The sequence below is a fragment of the Poecilia reticulata genome, linkage group LG19 (genome assembly GCF_000633615.1).
Source record: "Poecilia reticulata strain Guanapo linkage group LG19, Guppy_female_1.0+MT, whole genome shotgun sequence".
NCBI lineage: Eukaryota > Metazoa > Chordata > Actinopteri > Cyprinodontiformes > Poeciliidae > Poecilia > Poecilia reticulata.
Window position 1 is genome coordinate 8,686,275 of NC_024349.1, and position 21,128 is coordinate 8,707,402.

At 37.6% G+C, this 21,128-nt stretch overlaps 1 protein-coding gene across 2 annotated transcripts in view; it reads left to right on the forward strand.

Moving 5' to 3' along the window:
• The first annotated feature begins 638 nt into the window (after window positions 1–638).
• The window catches only part of LOC103481380 (double C2-like domain-containing protein alpha), a 45,736-nt gene continuing 25,246 nt past the window's right edge, over window positions 639–21,128 (forward strand). Inside the window, exons 1-5 of one of the 2 annotated variants that reach the window (XM_008436786.2) lie at window positions 639–943; window positions 17,328–17,701; window positions 18,820–18,899; window positions 20,259–20,333; window positions 20,586–20,695. In XM_008436786.2, the coding sequence (XP_008435008.1) occupies window positions 17,332–17,701; window positions 18,820–18,899; window positions 20,259–20,333; window positions 20,586–20,695 (635 nt within the window). In that variant the 5' untranslated portion in view covers window positions 639–943; window positions 17,328–17,331. Of the gene's footprint in view, window positions 944–9,184; window positions 9,397–17,327; window positions 17,702–18,819; window positions 18,900–20,258; window positions 20,334–20,585; window positions 20,696–21,128 lie in introns of those variants that run through there. The other variant, XM_008436785.2, reaches the window with a different exon arrangement.

Here is a 21,128-nt window from a genome sequence, read left to right on the forward strand (position 1 = left end):
GGATCTGCACTTTAATTTCTTTCCTCTCTCAACAGTCAGCTGTTATTCCTCTACTTAAACTATAATAAGTAGATCATAAAATTCTCTTTAGTTTTTCTCTGTGTGCTCCAAACTCATTMATGTAAACTCATCAGAAGCCCGAACCACCATCAGGCTAATAATTCTGGTCCGACCCGAACTATTGTTACCTGTCCAAACAGAGCTTCCTAAAATTTTGCCCCCCCGAGAGTTGGGGGGGCAAATGGGGGGGCCAGGAGTAGTCCTGGCCCCCCCAACTTTAAAAGTCTAGCTCCGCCACTGCTCCTAGTATCGAAGGGTATGAATTATTTTATCCAAGTAGCAGTTGGGTGTTTCTACCAAACTGACTCATTCGTTTTTGTGCAGTATTTTGTGCTTCTTCCATGCATCATGTTTACATAGAGAATAATAATAATAGAAATAGTGAAAAATCAATTGGGCTCCCTGGAAAATGCCTTACAGTGCATGTTATGTACGACCTGTGAGCTTTCAACTCGAATATTGGAACAAGCATGCAAAAATAAATAACTAAAATAAAATAAAAATAATACAATGCATAAATCTGAACCGGAAGTGATCTTCGTCACTGAACCGCCATTTTAGTAGACAAGTGCCAAACATTGATGGATAATGTCTTCGGCACCAACAAAAAGAAAGAATATTGACTCAACTGACCCATGTGCAAGAGAAAGATATATATAAAAAATTGCTTCAGTCGGGATCGACTCGTATGAGACAAAGATTGGAAAAATGTGTTCAAGCTGCCTCCGATGTCCCACAATAGTTCACTAGTTAGTGAACAGGAAAACTGTTTACACCACTGAGGAGCTTCACGGCGTGAAATTCATACTATCAGCATTTCAACGGCTTTGTAAAGGACCTACGAAACCTTCAGGTGGATAACAAGCTTCTGGTGACGAGCAGAGTGAGTACAGTACCAACATACACGTAGGCTACATGTCCGTTTTAGCTAGCAGATAAAAGCTACATTAGCTAAGCTAATTTTGATAGTTCTGCAGCCAGTACTACAGTAAATATCACTGATATTTGTTTTAGTATCACACAGAGGTGAGTAGAGGACTCAAAACTGTAACCGACTAATGGTTGTAATGTACTCATATTGTTTATAAGTTAGATAGAAACGGGCGAGAGCTCGTTTTAGGTTTATGGCTTGTTTATGGTTGTCATAGCAACTCCATAGTAACTGCCTGCCAATATGGCCGCCATAAGAGGTTGATTTAATCAGGCACTTTAATTTATACTTTTTGCCTTTCTTCGTTGTTTTAGAAGCTGATAAAAGACAGTTGCTGCAATAAAAGATAGAAAAAACAAATTAAACATACAAAAAAGCGGCAGTTTTGTTGTCAAGGTAAAAAAACATTGTTAGCAAACTACTATGTAAGTTCTTTTTAAGCTGAAATATATTACCCTTAATAAAACTATGCATTTGAATGCTATGAGAAAAGCAATATCACACATTTTTTATCCATTCTATTTAGGTATAGGATATACAACTTAGTGTGACATTAATATATTTGAGCAGGTGAAATCTCTTCCTTTCTGAAATGGAGAAATTAAATAGTGTCAGACACCAGAGTATCAGCTTTCTACCGCAAGAAGAAGTGATAACATTTTTTAGATTTATTACATCCCTGTTTATATTAAACCAATGGGACTTAATTCATTGTAGGAGGAACTGCCACAGCATACAAATGATCATAGGGCTGAAGGTCGGATGTGACTCGAATGATAACCTGACGTGTCGTTCCTCGGTTGTCGTTGTGTTCTGTTTCAGTGCAGCGATTTAACATTGACAATGTCGAAAATCCTCTGTGCTTTAGGAGTTTGGCTGAGTGAAGCACATCAGCAGTGCTGTGAACATCCACAGGGCATGAGAATAAAAATGGCACTGTTAGAAATTCAGTTCCTCATGGAAAACTAAGACAAACACTTCCTGGTGTCAGAGATCCTCCATATTTTAAAGCTTGAAGACATTTGTAAAATGCTGTTCTGGAAGTTTGTTCAGCTCAAGAAATCCAACCATTATTCTTTGGGTAAATTTATTCTGACAGTTATACCCAACATTTTCAGGTACAATTTTCAGGTGTCAGTCTGCGATAGCACATTTTTGCTGCTGAACCATAGATCAGTTGATGCTTGATTTGACTATCTACCTTACTTTAAATTAATTCAGTAATTTTCTCTTAGGATTCTGTCAATGTCTATTGAAATTTGGTCACCTTCAAAATGCCTTGTTTGGATAAACATAATCCGGTCAAGACTTGACTTGTGGCCTGGAGATCTACTGCTATAGCAAAGTTTTTTGTCTCTGGTTTATTCACAACAGCCCTGTTTAGTTTGCTTTAATCAAACTCTAGTCCACTTGCCTGGAAAGTCCTGTGTGAATGCGTAACTAAACTCTGATGCAGACCAAGAATGTGAACTCTGGTTCGCCTAAAAACCTAGGTCTACTTCAGTTGAAGTAAACTCTGGGTCGGTTTGAATGCTCATTCTCCGGACCGCTTCAAAACCAGGAAGTGGACTAAAGCGCAGGGCATTCTGGGTAAATACAACCAAAACAAACTCGTAAGTCTTTTGCTAGCTGGAGAAATGGCTCCGGAAAAAAATCGTACAACTGCTAAAATCTCATGCCACTCCATTTTTGATTGCAATGATGTTTCGTTCAATGTCTTCTTCATTTTTATGTTGCTGCACCAAGTCGTTCTTGGTGCAGCGCCCCCATAGGTGAGGAGGGGAACAGGTTTTCAATTAGTTTGGTTTGTTTGACACAGTGCAGTGTGAACGTGAACCACAGCAGCTGAAAATGTAGCAAAAGTTGCAACTTTGGTGCAAAATTAAACCAGCTCTAGTGGACTGACCAGAATTGATTACAAGAGTTAATTGCTTGTAATTGATAGGGTTAGGGTTAACTATAACCCTGACCCTTAGGATAGCACTTTCCTGTTTAAGGTAGGAAATCATCAATTTGTTTGCAATTTATCAAAACAAGTCTTGCAAATGAGAACTTGAATCTCAGTGAGACTTGGTGTGTAAGGTAAAAACATAACTGAACCAAAAGTACTTGGTAAGATTTTGCAGTGGTATGGAATCTCGTATTTCAGCTTCTCAAGTTTTATTTTCTTTAATATTTTAAATACACTGCAAGTACACAACATCTTACCAAGTATTTTTGATGTAGTTTTCAGTGCTAATATCTTGGTACACTTGAAATAAGACAAAACTAACTTACAAGTAAGCAAGAATCAATAATTCATTAGTATTGATGAAAAAGTACTACTACCGCTGGCAGATTATTTCACTTTTAAGTGGAAGTTTTTCATAAATATTAATGAATTATTGACTTAAAACAAGCTCATGTTGCCTAAAATTTACTTGTAAGTTAGTTTTGTCTTATTTCAAGTGTACTAAGATATTATCACTGGAAACTAGACAGAAATACTTGTTAGTTAAGATTTTGTGTTTGTGCAATGAGGGCTGAACTTGTGATGAATAAAAAGGGTAAAAACATTTTAAAACATCATTTATGTAAACCACAGACACCACTGGTTTCACTGGAACCACAAATCCTTAGAGATGGGTTCACAGTCCGTTGGTAGATGTCAGTAACTTTGTTTCTGATATGTTCTTGAATTTCTTTAAATTGGAGACATGATGTGTCTTTTTTTAGTGTCCTCTGTGTCGTCTGACAGGTTCTCTTTAAGTGACATCTTGATTCTTTTGGTCGGGCAGTAATGAGGCTTGGGTGTAGATAGTGAAATTGAACTCAGCTTTCCAAAAATGTGCTCAATCACAGTTAATTAATGCTTCAGCACAAGGGTGTAATTAGTGTTTTTTAAATAGCGCCCGGTTGATTTGGACAACACTTTCCTGTTTAAGGTAGGAAATCATCATGTGAAAACAGATTGTGAATTCTCTCTGGTTTTCTTGGTCTGATAATAAATCTACGTGAAACATTTAAGTGTCACAAAGCAGGAAAAATACAATAAATCTGTAATCGGCATTTTGCAGCACTCCAGACACAACGGGGTGCGACGCTTAAAGTACGCACTTTCATATCCGTGGCTCACAATAATGTCTTCAGCTGATGCTGCGTCTAGATAGCGCGTCGTCAGACTTTCAGCTTGGAGATGAATATTGTGCTGATATTAAAATATCACGGGATCTCGTTAAACCTCCACTAACTCTCCACTCTTCCTCTCTCGTCCCATAAAAAAAATAGAAAAATTAGTCTTGACATTTATGATTTAAATCACAAGCTGACGTTTGGTGTTTAGTGCACACTTTTATGTACAGGCACATTAAAAGTCAGAACATGGTGAAAAAGTTTAATATTTTATGACGCCATGGATGTTCAAACTGTGGCCCCGGGAACGTTTGTGTCTCTCTTGGTGAGTTTGTTTGGCACCTCAGATCACAATTCAAGAATAGAACCAATACGTGATTAATTCAAGGTCTTTTTAAACATTTATTTATTTATTTAGGTCCTAGACAAAGTATTTCTATCAATTAACAATGTTTCTGTTTTCACTGATCACACGCAGACGCTACTAAAACACTCTACCTTTGCTCAATCTTTATTGGCAAAAATAAAAGAAAAACAATGTTCCAAAAAAAGCTTTAGAAAATATTTAGTTGTCCCGTTTGATTTACAGATTCCTTTTCTACAAAAATTTGACTACTAAATATTGTCTATTTAGTATGTTATGAAGAGATAAAAACAACAAATGTCTTAATAAATAAATCCTTTCAGTTTTAAATAAAAGAAAATGTGTGTATGCGCTGTACAATGGCTGTTGGAAAAGACAAGTGTCTTGTTGACTTTCCATTCAGAAACCACTTGCTGCGTTCTTGATGGTTGTGCAGGAGGCTCCACTTCTGCTTTTCAAAGATGCACGGTTGTATAATTGTGCATCTGTTTGCAGCCATTTTCATGTGAGTGTAAAAGTTGAGTTCGTCACAAGAAAGGCCTTATTTAAAGTGACAAGAAACAAAACAGACAGACCTGAACAGACTAAAATCTCATTATCTAAGAATAATTTTGTGCAAAAAAAGTAATTAACATGTTTTTTTTATCACCCATAGACTCATTCTAACCTGTGGAAGGAAGCATAAAGGTCACCTTTACAAAACAAAGCATAATCTTAAAGATGATTTAAACAAACTTGGTGCTGATGGAGTTTTTTCTTGAAGAACACGCTGCGTCGTGACAAACAGACAAATACCAAGGAAATAGTTCATTGGCTGAGTCATTCAGCAGGTGGCCTGGGTTGCCGTGTGAAGACAAGTCCCTGGAGTTAAACGAGTAACTGTTTATGACATGTCCGGATTGCGTGTGCTGACGACCATGAACCCTGCAGCCCAATGTCTACATCCACTCAGCAGACATGCAGGACTGTCATTTTGCATGGGTCTGTAAATGAAGCAAATGAAGGTAAAGTCGCCAGCAGCTTCAGTCTGTTGATGCACAGTTTTAGAGAAGAAATGGAAGAATAGGTACAGGTACAGGTACATCTCAGACATGTAGGCTATCCTGACTAATTTAGCTTGGTTGGTGTCTCATACAGAATCTGCTGCTTTTCCTTCGGGCAACATCGCAGTTATATGACTCTAATTAAATTCAGAATGTAAATAGGCTTTTAAAGCTGAACCGTTGGGTTTAGATGCTTATAGTGAAACGGAGGCTCATCGTGATGCACAAGAAGGGAAGTGAAAAGCGACACTGTAACCTTGGTCTTTACAAATGGTGTCTCACAGAATTTATTTTCTTCCTGCCCAACAGCACCATTTCAAACATCCCCATTCATATCACATTCAACAAATTCTAGACATTTAAAAATAAACAAACTAATACAACAAGTGCCATTTTATGAAAAGTTTCACATGATGACAATCATTTTTTCCTCTGAACACTTTCTAAAACCTCAGCAAACTTTGTGAAAACAGTCCAAATTTTAACAAAATGCCCAAAACTCTTTTTTTCCCGCCCATCCAAACGTGTTCAAAACCTGCCAAACTGGCAACACTGGCCAGGTGTCAGAGTGAGACGAGGTTTTTTTTTTTAGACTGTTTTAGAAAAGCAGAGTGTCTTCAGTCAGAGGCTTCTTCAGATTTGCTGTAATACAGACTGCTACAGGAGATCTTTTCCTACCCACATCCATCACCACCTACAAGAACTCTCTTTTGTTATTGTAGGTGGTGAATTAGCATAATTTAATTTCCCTTTGGGATCAGTAAAGTACTTTTGAATTTGAATTGATTTTGAATTAACCAAAGAGGTCAGCACTGAGACGTTTTCAGGCAAAATAACTCTGGATTAAACAAAACTACATGCACAGAAACATGCAGATAGAACCCTAAGCAGCCTATTTAGACACTTTGACAGCAATAAGAAAGTTTATTTCGGGGTATCCAAACCTCCCAATATTTACTGTTGTGTGAAAAACAATAAACAACCAAAATCTAAAAAATATCAACAGAAAATGTTTGTTTGTGATCTGAAACACCAGCTCCAGTCCACAGTAATTTGAATTGTGCTAATAAATCAATCGCTGTTTTGTGGCTCAAAACGTGTCAGAGTGACTCAGACTGTGCTGACACCACTGAGGTGTATTATTAGCCGCTTGTGACAGTGATCCAGTCAGAACGAGCCGGGCTGCATGTAGCAAAGCGTAACCACAGGCTGAAGCTCATGTATGTTTTATTACTGCGTGCTGCTGTTCATGCTTCCACCCAAGGGGGACGCAGCTGAATTTACATGCTGCTGCTTCTCATTCCTCTGGATAATTTCTGCAATGTGTTGCCACATCTATGGCCTACTTTCTATATTTGCATTTTGCAACCTGCCAACAACTGTAGAGCCTATTTTTATATAAAAAAAAGAGTAAAGTGTCATCCTGACGACACAGAGAGAAATATTTTATTTTAGGAAATGAGTCTAGCAGATAGATAAAAAAAAACATAAAAGTGAATTATTTGGCTCCCTTGGAAAAAAGGCACATTGGTTGTATTCACTAAAACAACTCCGATGAATTTATAATGAGATTTTCTGAACAGGAGGAAGAGGAGGAAGAAGAAGGTGGGAAGCAAAATAAAACCTAAAAAGATGTTATACAGATTGAAGGGTCTTTTGACAACACTGGCAGAGGAGGCTTTAAATTGCAACGTGTGTGTGTGTGTGTTTATGCGTGTGTTTGTGTGTGTGAAGGAGTGGGAGTCATCCTACTCTGGAGGCTTGAGTGCATTATTTTGTCGTGTTAATGCATTCATGCATGACAGTACCGTAGCATCAATTTTATGGTCCTAAAACCTGTGTGTGCGTGTGCTTGCGTGTGTTTGTGTGTGTGTGCGCGTGTTCTGGGGTGTTTGTGTGTGTGTGGAGGAAACCATAAAATCAGAAGATTTAAGCCATAATATAAAGAAATTAGGTCTGAAAAGCGGCACCAAATGAAGGCGTTTGGCCAGTTTTTGATAAGAACGCCCCAAAAGAAGGATTCGGCAGCAAACTGGCAGCTTCTTGCTTCTTCTGCTTTAACGATTTAAAACGCACGAAAATAGAGACAAGTGAGAAGCAAGAGACTGAGAGGACACCAATTTTCTGTTTTCCAAGCAGAGGAAATAGCATGTTTCCTTTTCGTCTGTCACTGACTCAAGAACTATTAGCCTAATTATACAGAGGAACTGAGAACGATGAGGGAAAGTGTGTGTGTGTGCTCATGTTTGAGAGGCAGAGATCTGACCGGTGGTTGGAATTAGCACTGACAGATTCATTAGATGTGTTTCTCCTCCAAATTTAACACTGATAAACGAGCTCACATGGCCACGTAACGGGGCAACCAGACCAATTTCTCACCAGCTTTAAATCGTTACACTTCCAGGATTAACTAACTGCTGCTAAGTAACTTTGCAGGTTCTGTTGAGGAAAAGTAGGCGGCTAAAAGTGAATACTGCAACTAATGATTATTTTAGTTATTAATTTATCAATTATTTTGACGATTAATCGATCAATTGGATAAAAAAAATTGGTGGAGTAGTAATGAATCATGAACCTGTTCTATTAATCGCAGTCGCTTCAGTTTAAGCTTTGAGATTTAGAGTGAAATTCCTATGCAGATTGTCAACCTAACTTCATGCTAACACATAAAGCTACATTAGCTACTTTTGCTCTGTTTCCTCGTCTTGATTCTGTTCATAGTTTTAATTTTTGCCAGTTGGGTGGCCAACATTTTTCCAGACAGGGCCTTGGATTCGCTATTCATGCCAGAACTGTAATGAATCCTCAAAATTTTCAAGTATCTCTATTAATTCTTCAAGAAAAATGATCTGCCTCGATGCTTCGTTAAATTATGTTTCATTATTTAGCGCACCGTGCTCCAGCTGGGGGATTATTTGTGTTGCGCAACGCTCTCACTTTCCCTATGAGTTGTTGATGAATGCTAACAGCTAGCACCATAACGGTCAATTTTCACATTTGGTCTGGGGGATTTCATTGATTTTATTAGCCTGCTATTTTATTGCTAAATTGAATATAATTTTCTTAATTTTGCATAATTTTTGTCCAGGTTACCTTAAAAAGTGAGCTGCCATTGTTACACTTAAACAGAAAAGTAATTGTTAGGGATGCACAAATATGTAGATTTGAGCCAATGTTGATATTAGATATTAATACTGCTGTAATGACAGTATTTACCAATATTTATTTTATCAAATTATTTTATTTGATTACTCAATTGTCAGAATAATTCATGAAATACCTGATTGCTAAAATAATCGTTTAGAACAGCCCTAATATCAACAATTAAAATTATCAGCCTAGAAGCTTTAGGTTTTGCTATTTAGTGCACCGTGTGATTATTTGCGTTGCGCAACGCTCTCTCTTCTGCCTATGAGTGGTTGATGAAAACTGGATATCTGAACAGATTTTTAGTATCTTCACATTTATGCAGTAAAAGCAGTTTCTTTCGGCTGGTGTGTTTTGAGATTTCAGTCATTAATGGTCAGATTAAGTGAGGAAAAAGTGAGTGGTGAAGGTGGAGGTTTCCAGAGCAGATGAGGCAAAGCAGTCACAGTCACAACTGTTAAGAAATAAATCCCTGCTGCACCCCTCTCTCTCTGCACCCCCCTCTCTCTCTCTCTCCCTCCCTCTCTCTCTCCATCCTCCAGCTCTCTCTGTCTCTCCTCTGCTCCTCATTTCATCTCAACTTGGATCTAGCAGCGCATTCATTTTTTAATGACACTCACTGCACGCGCTCCCTGCTCCCCTCTTCACCACCTGTTAGCCCCGCATCTCCTCCTCGCGCTGGATTTCAATATTTTCACCTGGTTTTTATGAGGAGTTTCACGCTTGTTCTTTCCTCTGAGGTAAGGCTAAATTTTTTATGCATTTATTTTCTGAACAGATGCACATTGAAGCAAGCTGATCAATATTCATTTTATTTCCGTTTCATCCTGACTGCTGGGGTTTTCTCTGGACTGTTTCCTCTATCGCCTCCCACAGTGAGCAGGTGCAACGTGGGTCTGAAATTAAGTGGGTTTTTTTTTTTCCACTTTTACCCACATAGACTTGAAGTTTACTCCTCCCTGGAAATAACTTGTCTTCCACCTGACATGTGCAGGTGGAAGACAAGTGCCTCTCTAAAGCCTAAGGAGTAACGATGCCGTCTGCGTTACAAGATCGTTATTCAAAGGTGAACGGAGCTACCCGTGGTACTGATTAGAGCCGTGAAAGCACTATATGCAACGCATATGGGCGCTGCGCTAAAGGGGGCGCCAGAATATGGCGGAAAAAATATTCCTAGTTGAGAATGTGCTAGGGCGCAATTTATTTTAACTCGTGTTGTCGTCTTATGAAAGGGAGCTAATCCTGAAGAGGCAGAAAAGAAAGAGGGAAAGATGCATTTCAGAGTGGTTGACAGTCAGTAGGTAATTTATTTCAGTCTATAGAGAGGAGGCTTCCAAATATTTAGCTTAAGTTGCTAGTAAATGACAGGTTACTGTTTTCTTGCAACTGTGTGGTGTAGTTACAGGTGTACAGGCAGAACCTTACCAAGCTGTATGCAAGTTATATATTAAAAATAATAGTAGCTGCATTTCCAAATGTGCGCAAAACTTTGTCAATATTCCACTAATGTTGAAAAAACACAATTTTGCAAGTGTTGTTTCCATTAATTAAGAAATGCAATTAAAATCACACATGAAGAAGTTTGTTCACACAATATGTTATGAAAAAACATGCAGCGTTATCCTCCTCCTACCACTTCCTGTTGTCTTCTTTGTCATTTTCGCCAGTAGTAATGTTCCTTTGTAACCTGTGCGATGCAAAAAAGTGTTTCCATTGCAGTTTTGCAAAATTTAATCCTTTTAATGCAGCGAAAAATCACCTCATCCTATTGCAAAAATGTATTTTTCAAAATTGCTGTGTTTCCATTAATCAAATTTGTTTGTACAAATATATGCACATTAAAAAACAATTTCTATATTATTTCTATATTATTTTTTATACTTATTACAGAAATAACTGGTTAATCTCTTCCTGCTGTTGTCTGATGCTACATCAAACGTGTTATTGATGCTACTTTCAAATAATGAAAATAATCTGCATTTTTAAATCTATATAATTGTTTTTAGTTTGCTTCTCCTGTAAGGTAAACTCAGCAGCCAAAACTGGTATGAAGTAAGCAAATTATGAATTATGCTAACAATAGCAGGTGTTTTACACACATAGAGTCGCTCAGGAATGATAAAGCATCTCAGAAAGCACATAGCTGCTGACACACAAACGGAGGAAATCTTCTCGCAGCTACAGGTGATGCAAAGAGTGATGGGGAGATAATGAGAGGATAAAGAAGGGGTGAATCTTTGACAGTGAAGATGAGAAGGTAGGGTCTGAGAGACAGTGAGCGCCCCATGTCATATGACTCTAATTTAAAGTGAAGGAGCTAAAAGAGGAGGGGAGGGGGAGGCGGCATGTTGCACAGAGATATATTCCTGACTACGGGATGTGAGCTTCCGCTCTCGTTTTCTTGGCTGGAAATCTACGTGTTACAAACACAAGGTGGGGGTGATGCGTCTTCTGCAGCATAAATAAAACCAACAGAAACCCAGTTTATGCCTGCAGGAGACAAGATGAGCTATCATGTGCAATTATGGACACGTTTATTTGGATTTGGTGTGTAAGAAGTAAATTTGGAAAAAAAAACTGGATTGGAGCTTTTATACCAGCAGAATAATTAAACACTGAAAATGTTAAAATGTGGGATCTCTACTGAGCGGATATAGAAGTATTTTTACATTGGCGCGCTCACAGAGAAAGATCTCCTTATGGAAACTCAAGAGCCTTAGCTAGAAGTAGAGCTGAACCGATTTTCCTTTTATTCAAATAAGTAATTGATTAATTGTTAACTCAAAAAAAGGCCATTTGCTGAAAGAACAACCCTTTCAAAGAATGTGATGTTTCCCAATGAGTAAAAACTCATCTTAAATGTTTTACCAGTGTGTGATTATCCTACTCCAATAAATAAAATATATTGTTATTTGAGATTTTCCACATCAATAGACACATTGCAGCAAGATGTTATGAGCGTAAGATCCCGCCCCAGCTTCCTGCTGGACGGCAATAAACTGCTTGCTAACGATGGCTACCATTGGTTTTAGCTGTCAAGTTGTCAACAAAACACGCTAAATCTGAAATGTACGCCTGGTATATATAAGAAAAAAGGACGTAGTGCTTTGCTACTTATTGTCATCACTACATCTAGATAACAAGGTCAGGAAAACATTCTAACAAACAAAATAGCGAAGGAGAGGGAAGTAGTTCAGTTATGCTAGTATGCCTATGACAATCGTAACATTTAGATGATCTGCTGAATTCTGTGTGTTTTGGTTCAGCTAAAAACCAGACACCAAATCTCTGACATATCATCAGTAGAGCAGGTGTTTAAATGGGCTAATCTACCACAGCAGTGTTAGCTTTGCTAATAGCAGCGATAGCTAAGCTACCACAGCGGTAACTTAATAATAATAATAATCGCAAAGTAAATATCAAGCCTGAAAACATGGAACTGTAACAGTCTGAATGTTCTGTTATTTGTCTGGAAAATGTTTGAGTCTCTTTTTTTTTTTGGTGTTGAATCCTGAAATATAGGGTGTGGTTGTCAGTTGCTATGGCAACAAGGGTGTGTGTAGTGTAGTTGAAACCGAGAAAAAAAAGGACATGAATCGTTTTGATTTGTTCTTCAACGCTTTTTCTGCGTTCCCATCCTCCTCTGCTGTGGCACCCTGCACTAAATTAATAACATTTCCAGGTTTTGTTTTGTTGACGTTTTGTTCTGCTGCGGCAGCGCGGATGCGGATGGCGAGGAGAAGAATCGTCTCGTTGTCCTCCAGCGTTGTGCGCATGCATGAAATTTCCGGATGCAAACAAAAACATCAGAGTTTTTCCATCAGGCCTTGCAGAGCTTGGAGCAATGTTTACAAGCGTTGGGTTTGGTTTTGTTGCTTCTGCGCCGACGCTCTCGTGAGCGAGACGATGGTGGTGGCGGTAAGAAGAAGAGGAGGACCTCCAGCTGGAGGCATGGGGGTGATCAATCACCGGCTCCCGGAGAGCCTCGGGCCCGCCGGCTCTTTGCTGTTGCACGCGTGCTGCTGGTCCTCAAGCTGCTCCGACTCGAGGCCACATCTGGGAGGCGAATGACTGCACACATCATGTCAACGGCCTCATGAAGTGCGTGTGCCGACGCACGGATTAACGGTCTGACAGGAGCGTGGCTGTGTTTATGTTTGCACAATTGTTTTTGATGAATTATGCATTCAACTCCAGGATTCTCATTATCACAGACTCTTTAAGTGTATTGATCTTTTAAATCCATTCCTGCTATAAACATCTCCATCATACTAAGAGCTTAATTAACTTGTCTGCAGCTTCACCTTAATGCAATGCAATAAGACTCTTCAGATAATTTCTGATAAAGGGCTTTGTGAGTTTTGCTTTAATGTTGTGACAAACTGAAATGATTTCCTGTAACTTTGATAAGGGCATTGCCCTATTAGCTACAGCTAACAATTGTTTTAGCATTATATTAATCCATCCATTATTCTGATGATTGATTGGATTAAAAAATTGGTACATTCTGCTGATTTGCCATTTAACCACCTAAACTTATTTTATACAATATCAAAAATGCATAAAAAATGGAAATAATTTTTATTTTCTTTTTGAATTAAGAAAATAAACATTTTATTGCTTAAAATGCAATAATGCAGCATTTATTTAATGAACGCTTGATCGTTTGTAGCAATGGATACCTTTGGGCCTTTCTGCTTGACTTAATCAATACCGATCTGTTGATTAACTTTTGGGTTAACCGATTAATAATTGTTTGAAAATGGTAATCAGTAGGAGATTTTTTGATGGGATTTGAACCAGGTGAAGCTAAAACCGCCATGTTACAGCTATGGGTATAAAATACTTACAGATAAATGTTTTTTTTATTTTAAATGCGAAATGTATGATTTTTTTTTGTACAGTTTTGGCTGAATTACTATTTTGAATATGTTGGCCTTTCAGCAAATTCACCCTTTTTAATCTGTAAACTCCACTTGGTGATTAATAGATTACTTAATTGGTTGAGAATTATTTGAGTAAGTGATTAATCGTGATTAATCGTTTCAACCCTACTTCTAGGTAGAAAGCTTTAGAAAGGAGCCAAGACTCTGGATTATCTGGAGAGTTTCCATAAAGAGGAACAATCAGAGTTTTGTTTCCAACATAAAGATACTGCTAAACTTTCTCTCGATTAATCTGATTAATCGTATTGTTTCATCAAAAGCTGATGTTTTATCCACATCGGTTAATTGGGAGACAGCTAAAAAAGTAGCACAACTCCAAGATGATGAAGTTATTCGTCATAGCTTCATGAGACCAAAATGGCCGCTGATGGGTTTTCAAAAGTCAGCTTGTCCATCATCTCCCTTCCTTGAGCCAGAAGTCTGCCAAAGTCCTTTCAGCCTAACGAGCGAGGGAAGCTGACGTGTTGGCACGCTGCGGCGGCTTTAGGAGCGCGGTTTCATCACCAGCCAAGATGAAGCTGGATGAGCCGCGGCGCATCTCGCCCGCCCGCCGAGTTCACAACAGAACCGGGTCGTCGCCAGTGACCCCGGCTGCTTGTAATTTCGCCGAAGGTCAGCAGTCAGGAGCGGCGGTTTCAGAGTCACTTTCTGCCAGGGCATAGCTGTTCCGATTAACTTCATTATGATGAATGAACGCTCTGAAACAGTCAGCTCTGTTTTTAGTTTTAACCCTGGAGATTTAGCAAAAGAAAACAAACGACGAGGCGTGGATCATCTGAGGTTAAAGGAGTAAGATAAGTAGATCAGATTAACTTCTGTTGCTCCTTACAGCTGGTTTTCTGTCTTATCTATTGTCTGTAATGACAGTAAACCTTTGGTTAAAGGATTAGGAACACCAGAAATAAAATATTTAATAAAATTCTGACATTTAACTCAGAATTCTAATTCTGTGTCAAAATCCAAACAAATAATAATTCTTAGGTGTATGTCAGTTATGTTAGTATATAAAATAATAACTCTCCTTGTTGTGCGTGCACACACACACATACATATATATATACATATATATACATTTTCCCAAATGTATTTGGAATATTTGAATTTTAAGCATAAAGTCAGAATTCTGAGACAAAATCTAAATTTAAGAAACAAAGTCAGAATTTTGAGGGGAAAAAATAGGAGAGAAAAACTTTAAATTCTGAAATTAAAGTGAGAATTCTAAGAAAAAAATAAAAATTCTGTGAAAAATGTCAGAAATATCAGAAAAGGGTCAGAATTCTCAGGGGCAAACATTTAAAATTAAAAAAATGTAAAAAGAATTATGAGAAAAAAATTGTAAAAATTGAGAAAAAAATCAGAAATCTCAAAAAAGGGTAAAAATTCTGTGAAAAAAGGCAGAAATATGAGTAAAGGTCAGAATTCTGAGGGAAAAAATAATAATTTGCAGGAAAAACAGCTGGAATTTTGAGAAAAAAAGTCAGAATTGTGAGGGGTAAAAAATGCTGCAGCGGCAGCCATGCTGGATTTTGAAGGGAGTCTGGATTTTGATTCCTGCCTGGAAAATTGACTCCTGCATCCAAAACAGAATGAATCCAAATTCTCAGATTTTCTTTGATATGTTTTCACAGATTAAAACTCCCAGACAACACAGAGGGAGGACGAACATTCACAGTGCAAATATGAACTTCTCAGTTTGAATCGATGAATGCAGAGAGAACAGAAGGTAGTCCAAAGGGGAAGCTTTCTGCTCAGTATTGAGGACACAACGCCCCCTCAAGCCCTGCTGTCTTTAGAAAACCAAAGCTGCAACGCGTTTGTTTTTCACCCCCCTCACTTTATTTTCTATTTTCAAAGAAGAGCAGAAACACTGCAAAAACATTAAATCTTACCAAGTATTTTTGTTTAGTTTATGGAGCTGGTATGTTAGTACACTTGAAATAAGACAAAACTAACTTAAGTAACTTTTCAGCAAAATAAAGGTAGGAAAGCATAAACTCATAATTTATTAAACTCAAAAATACTAATTAAATGTTTTTGCAACTCATTTTATATAAAATTCTTCAAAAAAAGTTATAGATTCTGATGGCCGTAAGCAGAAAGAAAATCCTGTAGCAGTAAAAAAACAACAACAAAAAAAACACTGCAAAAACACAAAATCTTACCAAGTATTTTTGTACTAAAAATATCTTGGAGCACTTTAAATAAGACAAAACTAACCTACAATAACATTTCAGTGACATGTAGCAGCTTGTTTTAAGTCAATAATTCCTTAATATTGTTTAAAAAGTACTTGTAATGTTTTTAGGTAGTCCAAAAATTAGGGAAAAAAACTTGTACTTTTTAAAAACAATATTAAGGAATACTTTACTTAAAATAAGCTGCTATAGTTTGCTGATATGTTATTGTAAGTTAGTTTTGTCTTATTTAAATTGCACTAAGATATTTGCAGTAGAAACTAGACCAAAAATACCTGGTAAGATTTTGAGTTTTTGCAGTGCAATGTCAGCTTTCTGCAACAAGGCGGCTCTTCTAGCAAAGTAAGAGCGATTCAGCCTGGAAAAACTTCCTCCTGTAAGTGTCTGACTGAACAGGCTTGTCGAGGATTTTAGATAACAAAGGTGCTTAAACACACACACGCACACACACACACACACACACACACACACACACACACACACACACACACACACACACACACACACACCCACACACACACTTTAATTTCAATGTGGATTGTAATTTAACTCAGCCACTTTTTGTCCATTATCTCTTATCCTTCCTCCGCCGGTTTATTCAGATTTATTTAATTGAAATGCAAATGTACGCACATCCTCTGCTGTATTTTGTAGTCCTGTGAGAAACTACATTAAAATTGCTTTAATTAGGTTCAAAGAGCTTTCATTAAGAGAGCCACTTGTGGTAATAGCTTTCTGACATGAGATCTTCGACTGCAGGTAACACTATAACAGGTGTTAGTCTGCGTTTCTCCAGAAAAAACACATCAAAACAGAGAATACAAGAAATTACTAAAAAAAGAAAAAGTAAAAAAAGAGTGTTTGATAAAAACAAACTACTAACTGGTCAGAACATCTGATTTAATACTTAAAAATTGTCATTAGACAGACACAATGTATATAGGTATGCACAAGTTTGATATTTTAAAGACTAAAAGGACAAAAAATGCAAACAAATCACAACAAATGAACGCAAAAAACACTTTTCCAAATATTTTTAAAAATTGTATAGCATGTTAAACTAATGCAAATTGTATTTGTATTTTAGAACAGGGTAAAGTGATTATATATAGTGTATTATATAATTGTTCTTTGTCATTTGTGCACAATAAATCTACTGATATATTAAAAATTAGGAGAAAAGTCAAAATTTGTGAAATAAGTCAAAATTCTGACAAGTCAAAATTATCAATCTGAGAAAAAAAAAGAAAATTCTCAGAAAAAAAGTCAAAATTCTCAGAAAAGTCAAAATTCTGAGAAAAAAGTCAAAATTCTGTAACAAAAAAATCGGAATTATGACAAAAAAAAAGTCAAAATTCTGGGAAAAAAAGTCAAAATTCTGACAAAAAAGTCCAATTTTTTTTTTCTTTCAGTGACCATAATTGTCTTCGGTAATAGATCGATAAAGACAGATTTATAAAACATTGTGTGTGTTTTCGTAGCATTTCGGCTCTGTTTTTTTTCACCGACTGTCATCGTGTTTCCTCTCAGCCCTATGACCGTGCGGAAGGGAAACCGTTTGGGCATCTCCATCCAGGAGCACATGGCCATCAACGTCTGCCCGGGCCCCATACGCCCCATCCGTCAGATCTCTGCCTACTTCCCCCGCCTCTCGCCCACTTCCTCCTTCTCGGAGCCGCTCTCGCCCAACCAGCTGACGGCGCCGGCTCCGCTGAGCCCTGGCAGCGCGGGCCAAGGTGGAGGAGGAGCAGCGGGAGGAGGAGACGGAGAAGGAGGAGGCGGGGCGAGCAAATGCCTTTTGTCTCCGCTGCTACCGGGAGCCGCAGGAGGAGGAGGGTCGCTGTCGGCCATGAGCAGCATGGACACCTCCATCGAGATCGACAGCTGCGACAGCGACGACAACAGTGAGTCGCCTCAGAGCAGCGGTCGGGTCTCACTGAAAAACAGGGCCGGGTTTAGGAGGATGAGGGAGTGTTAGCACCAAGCTAAGATGATAAAAAAAACATTAAATTACGAGAATAAAGTTATTAAATTACTAAAATAAAGTTGTACAAAAATGACGCAATAATACGAGAATAAAGTTTGAGAATAACGTTGAACAAGAATAAAGTCGTAGTATTACGAGAATAAAGTTGCAATAATACGAGAAAAAAAGTCAATATTTCAAGAGTAAACAAATAAAATTATGACTTTATTCTCGTGATAATGTGAGTTATTTTTGTACAACTTCATTCTCATATTTTCTTTTACTTTATTCTGGTAATTTTATTTATTTTTTCTTAGTATGGTCCAAATACTCCGTCATAGAGGAGTTGGACCTAATTTGGCTCTTTTTAATTTTCCAAATGGCTCTTCACTTTTTTTTTATGAGCTACCTCATATTTTAAACTTAACTTGGCAAATATAATTTTTCTGTATGCTAATAAATCCTTTTACATTTAGTGGTTTTGGATTTGGTTGTGCAGGAGGCTCCACTTCTGCTTTTCAGAAGTGGGGCAGCTATTTGGAGCATCTGTGAGCAGCTATTTGGATTTAAAGTGACCAGGAGGGCCTGAAACGACTCCAAATAGGCAGAACTGAGCAGAGTGAAATCTAATTATCTAACAAGGACTTTGTGCAAAACAAATGTAATTAATGTGTTTTGTGTCGCACATAGATCTATCTATCCTAACCTGTTCAAGGAGACATCTTAGGTCACCTTAAAAATCTGGTTCAGCTCGTAAAAGACAAAATAAATGACACTGACACAGATCTGGACTCGCATAAAGAGTTCAGAAGAAAATCGTGTAAAGAGAGTTTCAGATTTCAGGAACTAGTCGATATTTATTCAATATTCCCACCGTTCTCTCTCTCTCTCTCTCTCTCTCTCTCTCTCTCTCTCTCTCTCTCTCTCTCTCTCTCTCTCTCTCTCTCTCTCTCTGTGCCGTTTGCTGTTCGCCTCCTAATGAAGTCATCATCATAAAAGCAATTACCTGTATAACTGGCACACATTTCTTCTGACTTGTCGTTAACTCCCTTCCAGCCTCCCTGGGGACGTTAGAGTTTGACCTTCTGTACGAGAAAGCCACCAGCTCCTTACACTGCACAGTCCTCAGAGCAAAGGTACGGTGTCCACGGGAAAATGCTTTACAACCTTCTGTCTTGTCAGACAGAAAGCCAGCAAAGGAAAACCAGGTTATGTTTCTGTCAGCTATAATGATTATGTGTTAGACTTCTGAAACCAACATGAGTAAATAGTTTTATACACATTTGAGGTAACGTATTACACTGTATATACCACTCTTGCATAGACAGTGTAATACTTGAGATTTGCTCTAAAAACAATCAAAGCTGCCTGATTTAATAGTTTAAACACCAAATATACCATAATATGCATTAATATACACAGCTGAAATAATCTTGGCACCACAGCAGAAACTAACATCTACTTATCTTCTCAGCCAATCAGCACCAAGGAAAATAAACGGGGCTCTCTGATTGGCTGCTTTGCCAATCAGAGCAGCCAATCAACCCTCACTGCAAAAAACACAAAAACTCACAAAGTGGTTTTGGTCTAGTTTCTACTGCAAATATCCTAATTCACTTGAAATAAAAAAACAAACTAACTTATAATTAAAATTTCATCAAGATGTAGGATTTTGTTGAAAGTAAATAATTCTTGAATATTCATAGATCGTACTAGTTCTGCTGGCAGATTAATTCACAGGTATCATGGGGAAAATATCTTGTACGCTCTACGAAAAAAACTTATGAATATTTGAATTTTCCCAGAATAATACAGCGTTACGTTCCACAGAAAAATCTGTGACTTTTGACCATAATCCAATGTTTAATCGTGTTTTTCTAACATCCATACAGACTTTACTGTCACTGTACAAGTAATCTGGATGTGAAGAAGCTAATAAGAAGTACATACACAAAACTATCTGTCATTGTTTAGATATTAAGCAACTACGTAAATATTGTAAACCTAACAGAACTGAAACAAGAAACCTTTACTTTGACTTGATTGCGAGAAAAAAAATTATTCTTTAATATGTTTGATTTTACATCTTGTTTCAACTGCAATGTTTATTTTTTTCAACCCTCAAATATCTCACTTCTGCAGAGATTATTTATACTAAACTTTCTCAATTAAAACGAGTTGGCATGGTAACGTTGCACATTTTATGATTTTGTTAAAAACATACAGATATTTTAATGCTTTCTTTAAGTAAAGTTGTTTAGTGTCAGGCATTATAAATGTTTTAAATAGGACATCTCTTTGTTTTTAGGGTACAGACTTAACATTCAGCTTCTTATTTTCAGCCTTCACACTCAAACTCTGAAGTTAAACTTTGATTTATCTTTAAACATTTTCCAAATGAACGCTGTACTTTAGCATTTTCCGCTGCTGGAAGTTTCCAGAGTCACCTCCGCATCTCATTTTGTAGTTTTTATGTCCTATATCTTCTCTGCCAGGGTTTGAAGCCGATGGATTTCAACGGTCTGGCCGATCCCTACGTCAAGCTGCATCTGCTGCCGGGAGCCTGCAAGGTTGGATTTTATTACAAGTGTTTTTTATTTCTCAGTGTTTTCCTGTGAAATTGAAAGAGACCTTCAGCTTCCTGTCTGCAGGAAGATTGGAGGACACTCTTCAATCATGGTCTCATTTTAGAGTTGTGTGACGAAAATGTGGATGAATAAATGAGCAGTAATGGAAGGACCTTGGGGTTATTTTTCTGCTGTTTGCACGTCGCAGCGAAGCTCGCAGTGACATTTACGTCATTCTCCCCGTGGTGTTGACAGGCGAATAAACTGAAAACAAAGATTGTTCGAAACACACTCAACCCCGTGTGGAACGAGACGCTCACCTACTGCGGCATCACCGAGGAAGACATGTACCGCAAAACCCTCAGGTTAGTCTCTGCTATTCACCAGCCTGGGTAGCAACTAGTCACATTTACTTCAGTATCTTTAGGGAAAAAAATTTTAGGAGTATTTTTACTTTTACTTGAGTAACATTTCTGGATACACTACCCACTATGAGTAACTTCATTATTTGAAGAATAAGCTCATCTTAACCCAAAATCACCAAACACAGAGACACACCTGAAATTTTTGCTAATTTCATAAGTTTTATATTAAAAGAATTTGATTTCTTTCTATAAAAATATCTCTTTTTTTTTATTTTGTAATTGTGTCATTTATATGAATTATTTCCATTTTGCTCTTAAAGGGGACAAAACTCTTGTATTTAGCAGAATTTTATGAAAAATTGACCATTTTGTGTGTTTTTGTTCTTCTGTTTTGGTCTCTGCTGCTTTGAAAACCAAATCAAGCGTTTTACAA